Source organism: Macadamia integrifolia, chromosome 2 (assembly GCF_013358625.1).
Source record: "Macadamia integrifolia cultivar HAES 741 chromosome 2, SCU_Mint_v3, whole genome shotgun sequence".
In the NCBI taxonomy this organism is placed as follows: domain Eukaryota; kingdom Viridiplantae; phylum Streptophyta; class Magnoliopsida; order Proteales; family Proteaceae; genus Macadamia; species Macadamia integrifolia.
This window is the reverse complement of record NC_056558.1, coordinates 32,368,157-32,374,852: the sequence shown is the minus strand read 5'-3', so window position 1 is coordinate 32,374,852 and position 6,696 is coordinate 32,368,157. Positions and strand designations below refer to the sequence as shown.

The 6,696-nt window shown below is 37.5% G+C and overlaps 1 protein-coding gene across 1 annotated transcript in view; it reads right to left on the bottom strand.

Annotated features, from left to right (window-relative positions):
• Window positions 1-6,696, bottom strand: part of LOC122065071 — a 35,235-nt gene that overhangs the window by 2,980 nt on the left and 25,559 nt on the right. Inside the window, exons 2-4 of the mRNA XM_042628866.1 lie at window positions 1,993-2,091; window positions 1,706-1,828; window positions 1,161-1,423 (exon numbers count right to left, since the gene is read on the bottom strand). Coding sequence (XP_042484800.1) covers window positions 1,161-1,423; window positions 1,706-1,828; window positions 1,993-2,091 — 485 coding nt within the window. The remainder of the gene's footprint in view (window positions 1-1,160; window positions 1,424-1,705; window positions 1,829-1,992; window positions 2,092-6,696) is intronic.

The following is a 6,696-nucleotide window of genomic DNA, read 5'->3' as shown; positions in this document are numbered from 1 at the left end:
TGGCAGGTTTGGGTTAACCGGTGTTAACTCAGTCACTGGCCCGGTTCAGTGTGAACGGAGTGTGACAGTTAGTGCCTTGGATTGTTAGTTCCTTGTGTGTTTTTTTTTTTGTTTTTTTTTTTTTTTTTTGTTAGTTTTAAAAGTCCAACAGTTTCTCAATTTTCTTTTTTCTTTTGGCAAAATTTGGGGTCACAAAAAAAAATAATTTCCAGAAACTCACAAGACATCATTTGTCATTTATGCTAGCCACGAACAGACCGGATATTAACGAGGGTTATAACGGCGTAAATATCTGAGGCAAGCCAAGAATCCTTTCTAAAAGGATTTGAAATTTGTGTTTAGTGCAGCTCAGTAGCGCAGGAGCACATTTGAGGAAGAAAATCCATTCAAGCATTGATTTGAGTAAAAAAAGGGTTCTGAGGAAGAAGTGCATATGTCAAGGGTGAAGGAATTTGTACTTGTATGTCTCATCTGAAACCCTAGTCCCCACTTGAATCACTCATGAATTTGATATGATTTGGATTAGCATTAGTCTTCATCTTCTGAGGTGAAAGAAATCATGAATGATAGCTAGATAGTTGGATGTGATGTCAACAACAAATTTGAGCTTCCCTTCCTCGTCGCCGATAATAGAAGAATCTAATCATTCTGCAAGAGCTCCTTCATGGGGCAAATAGCGATTTAAGAAAACTACCCTTAAAATCCAAAATCCCAAAGAACTGCAAGATCCAGTGGGTCTCCAATTCCAACCACATTCAGGGCAGACCCTTAGAGTTACTGCCCAAATGTGGTTTCAACTTGCTGCTGCTCTGTAATTTTGTATAGATGACGAGGAAGGAAACAAGTAGACAGAAAAGACGACTTGTTTTTATCTGAGCAAGGAGAAAATGTTGAAGCCTAATAATGGTGCAGGTCAAGATAGATTGTAAATTGCCATAACTGCTCGCTTACTCTGCATTTTGGTAGGATTTCCATGGTTTGGCCAATTACATGTTTTGCCCCACATTAAACAGAGGGGTTCAATGGGGATAAAGTAGGGGATGTGACCTGGAAACTCAAAAATTTGACCCCAAAAAAGAATCCTCTTTTTTTGGTTTGTATACCCAGCAAGACAACTAAAACAAACAAAAATAAATTAATAAAACCAAGTCAAGCCTTACATGTTTCAGCCACCACTCCTGATGCTTGTGTTCATTAATATCTGGCGAATAGCACCCTCTCTCAGAAGGCCAATAAACCCATATATTGCATTTCAATTCACCCAGTTTCGCATGTTTAGCCCGATCCAAGCAGGCCTGACAACAGTCAGCAGCACTTTCCTTAGGGTGGGTAAGACCCCATCTGACAGCGGTCCCATCATAATCCGTATGAATTTTGGCATTGCATTCCGGTGGAATTGGCTTGCCGAGTGTAATTTGATCCTCTGAAGAAAAGAGGTAGAGCCCAAGAGGTAAATATACATTCAATACCATAATAGACGGGGAAAAAAAAACATATTGAGTATAAAGCATGCTGGAGGCAATCAGATATTGTAAATCTCCTACGCTTCTTGATTGTAACACAGACCAAAAGACACATTCATACTTTCCACAAGTGGATGAAGGATAATGGAATATTAGGTGGTGAAAATTAGAGAGAAATTACACAAAGTTGTAGAGACAGAAATTAAATAAAGTTTAACCAGCATAAAGAAATGAAATTTTACCAAGTTCAAGCTCCCTCTCAGATTTATCATAATGTTCCTTCTGGACGATTTCAGCTGGCGTCCAAAGGCCAATTTCTTCAAGTAGCACAATCCAATCAAACTCCAAGGCTATTAAAATCTTCTCTACAGAGAAAAGAGATCTCAGTATGCCCAGCAACAGGTAGAAATCAATGAATATTCTGAAAATTGAAGCTCAGAAGAAAATAGGAGAATCAATTATTTTCTTTTACATGATAATAAACAGAAATGGAAAAGAAACGTGTTGATTCAAAGGAAAAATATTATACTTGCTTCTTCGGCTGGAATGGTTGAATTAAAGGTTGTCTGTCCAAGTGTCAATTGTTTGACCTCTCGTAGTTTTTCCTGGCGCCAGCTCTCCACTGCTTCTGCTTTTCAGAAACAGTCACCAAAAGAACTTGAAAGGATGTGAAACAAAAACAAATATACCAAAGCAAAAAACAGCATAAAACCTGCAACTATGACATGGGTATTGATGAACACATTTATGTGTGAAATCTAGGGTAGTAAAACATGCATTTTACATATTTAGAATGGAGCTATCTTGGGTTTTATTCTCTTTTTGCAGGTTTTATATTTTCAAGGCCTTAAGGATTATCGGGCGCTATATCTTCAATTTTACACGTAAAGAGGTCCTATTTCTTTCCATGATTGCGAAGAGGACGAAATTCTGAGCAAGATGGACGTGTTCAATTAAAAGTACACATTCGTTTGGTCACCCGTACAAATGATTATTCTTTTCGGGTCAGAAAAAGAATAATGGATCAGAACTGAACCGAGATGCAGAACCAGCCAGTTTTCAATTGTCCCAGAGGTACAAGGAATACTCCAAATACCAACAAGGATCGATGGACCACATCCTTAAGTGATTAAAGATTTGCTTTTGGTAACAACAACTACCTAGCGNTTTTTTTTTTTTTTTGACTTGCTAAAGGATGAAATCCTACTTTGACTTTTGGCTAATGATCATACCATTCGGTTGCTTGATGTATGAATATAAAATTTTTGACTAAGGTTTCCATTTTGAACGTATAAAAACCCTATTGAGAATAAAGAAACAAGCATGTGTCTTGAGATGAGACTTTCTTTTGAAAAATAAGAGACCCTTATTTTATGGTGTTGGAGCATATGTAAGTCTGTGAGTTCCTTGTACTTTTGATTTAGAGTTGAGACCTTCTTTTTAATTTGGCATGGGTTGACAAATGCATAATTTTAAATGAAATGTGAAATGTGGTATAAAGAAGAATAAGAGTTGATTCCCTTGGAACTAGACAGGGCCTTGCGCCTCAGGAAGCGTGGTGTCTTGATCGAAATTCCTTGGGAGGAAACTTCTGAAGTAACTCTAGCATCACTGCCTTTGTGGGCATATGCAAAAAGCTAAGCTACATAGTAACTTGGGTGTCTGGTGTTTGCTCCACCATGTCATTCAGGCCAAAAGTAGTGGAGTAGAATAGAGTTTATTAAGCGAAAAAAAAGAAAAAAGAAAAAATGTGCATATGTCATTAATGCTTGGCAATATGTTTTGGTAAAAAACACTCCAACGCCTTGTCATTGGCTCCCTATTTCTTCACAAGTGGTTTTACCTTAAGATAAGGATGTTTTGGAAGAGACGAGGTGAGTTCCAAATTAAGAAATATGCTAGTGCCTGGAATTGATCAAGGGTAATAAAAGTTTAAGTGTGGGGTCCCTTGTAAGAAAAATTATCTTTGCTTTGGATCGGTATGAGCCTTACCTTTAGCCAAGGTTAGGATTTATTAATTCTGAATTTTGAGTATATATTCACTGCAAACACCCACGAAACAGAACCCATCTACTAGGGTAACTTATGGATTTAAAGGCTTGTTGCACGTGCTAAATGCAATCGTGATTCCTATGAAAGTGAGTTAGGCTTTTTTTTTCATTTCTTTATTTATTTATCTTGCTCAAGGACGAGCAAAAGTCAAGTATAGGGGAATTTGATGAACACAATAATGTGTGAAATCTTAGGGATATAAGTGTACATTTTGCCCCACTTTGGATAGTATTACTTTTATTTTTCTTGTTTTTTTTAGTTTCCAAATCTACAAGAGAAAGTGCTTAAAGTGAATCAAGAACCAGTCCAAAGGTGGGACCCACTCATTGGTACCACATCCTCTCTCCTATAAAATCCTGAAGATTATTTTCTCTCCTTGCCACCTCACAAGATTTTGAAGATGCTATGCAGAGATTCCTTTCTGATTTAATCAAGATTGTAAAATATTGGTAAATATTGTAAGAAAATAATAGAATTTGTTAATTATGGAAACATATTCTCTCTTTCCTCACACAATATCTCAGAGAATGAGGATTTTTACCAAGATTTAATTTTATTTTATTTTCTTTCTTTTTTTAAAAAAGACTTGTAGAAGGAAGGAGGCAAGAAAAAAACCCTATAAAAGCCCCTTCCTCCCCCCTCCTATTTTATTTTATTCCCCTTAGTTTATTTTCTAGTTTATGCTTAGTTTTCTTCTCTCTCTCCCTCTCTCACTCTTTAGTTTTAGTTCTTCTCTATTTTTGTTTTAATCACTTTTGTAATAATTTTTTATGTCAATTAATGCAAACACTCTTTTATTCTTATTCAGCTTTTTATGTTTATGATTTATGCAATTGAGTTGTAATTTTTAAAGTTATAGTTCTAGGCTTAGATCTAGGTGACAAGATCACGAGCCGTGGAGCATCTTTTTTTTTCAAGTTCAGTTTTTTTTTCAAGATTTGTTTTCTCTAGTACTAGAAATTTCAGATTTGGTTTATTGCAGATCTGGTTTTTAGTATTGGTAGTATCTCAAATCACCCAAGCTTTCAAGTTCAAGCATTGATTCAAGTAAGTAGGCTCCTTCAGTAGTCTTCTCTCCCCCCTCTCATTCCCTCTTCTGACTACCCTTTCTTTCTTAATTTAGGATTTTAATTTCAGTCGTTACATTATTGCTATCCCTTCCCCCCAAGGTTCATGGCTAGTGAATGTGTTGGCTTTGCCCCTCCTAGCCATAGAACCATCAATTTATTGCTTTTATTTTAATTATCTCCCTTTCCCTAAAGCCAAGTAGAGTAACCCTTGTAAGAGTGACTCTCTAGTCAAGTAGGGAAGCCCATATTATGATGCATCCCTCGGGCTAAGTAGAGAAACTTACTTGTGAGTCTCTCTCTAGCTTTATCCCCTTTCTTTTACTTTATTTTTATTTCAGTATTTTTTTTCCTTTATTTATTTTATTTTATTTTTTTAAAATTACGTGGGTTATTTATTTATTTAATTTTAATTACGTGACTTGCATCTTTAAATTCTTAGATGATGAATGGTTAGGACGTTATTTTAGATACATATGTTTAGGACGGTAATTAGAATTAGATCACAACCATTAATCGGTTCACTCTCGCATTATTAAAAGAAGTAAAAAAATAAAGTGGTTGCTCTCCCTATGTTCGACCCATAGCTATATTGATCCGTAAGCTTGCGGTTACATTTTAAATCCCAACAAGTTTTTAATGCCGTTGCCGAGGAGATAGTTTCATGTTATTTTTTGCTTTCTTTTGGTAAATCGGAGTGCTTTGTTTGCTTTGTTTTGTTTTTCCTTTTCTATTGTTGAATTCCTGAGAAGAACAACTTACAATAATAGTTGTATCAGTGGAGGTCACCATGCCTCACAGTATGATAAAGACAGGTTTCGCCCTGTAGTAGTACCTCAGGAATTGAACTGAGCAACCCAGGATCCCTGCTGATAAGCTCCTAAAAATCCAAAAAAATCAAAAAAATTAAAAAAAAAAAGTTTTGCTATCCATTATTTTGTGCTTGTCTTAGTCTAGTTGTGGGTAGTTTTCTGTTGCATGAGTGTTAGGTGGGTACATAATACTAAGAATCGGTTAGAAAGAAGAGATCCAACAAGTAGTGACCCTATACGTTTGCTCTCTTTAAAACCCTTCAATATGGGAAACCAATGCAAAACCCTTCACCTAAATCTCTAAAAGATGGGTTCTACACTGCTAGAACAACCCAACCTTCCTGCATAGTTCTACCACAAGCCCAGTGTCACGCCCTGTTCACACAGAACCGGGCCAGTGACCGAGTTAAAACCAATTAACCCAAACCTACCAGGATCGTCTGATACAGTATTCCACCACAGCATACACACAACTAAGAAAGTGCTCATCAGTTCAGCGGAAGACTTGGTTTACCTGTGAATATTCCCATAATACTTGATACCCAAATTATAATACAATAGGTAAGTACATGTGGGCCCACAGGCATGATATTTATACAAAAAGAATACAATTTACATATCAAGTACTCAAAAGGAATCATAAAAAATCAGAGTGTACAGCTCAGCTCGGTATCAGAGGTTGAGCCCAGCTCGGCATCAAAAGGTAGAGCTCAGCTCGGCATCAAAAGTGGAGCTCAGTTCGGTATCAGAACTACGGTCCCGCAGCACAACTCTCGCACAAGCAATCAGTGTCGTGTTCTAACTCCTCAGGGACCCACCAGTCCACTTCAGGGAACTCAACTGTGGGACCCGCCCCGTGCTCATCCGACGGATGACCTACAAAATCATCTAAAAGCGGTGCACACGTGGGATGAGCTCACTAGCTCAGTAAGTGGAAAGATGGACCACACAGCAGTCCACACAACCAATCACAACCATAGGCACTATATGCTATGCAATACATTTTTAATCACATCCACCTAAGCAACATTACTAAGTCTTTGGTTTAGTGCTACTATAACCACAATGCGCGTATACTCCGGGTACGAGCCGCGAACTCCATCCTGCGATACGCCCATAGGGCTGTAGGAGAAGGCCCACCGTGAGTATTCAAAAAAATAAAACATGCCGACCACCAGCTCTCAACATAAAGTAAATGACTAAAAATTAAAGGTGTTGACTCCAGCAATTTAAAAGCAGTACGATTGGCCCTCTTGAATATACCACCGGGGTTACCGACTGTCCTAATGACCAGCCGGGCGT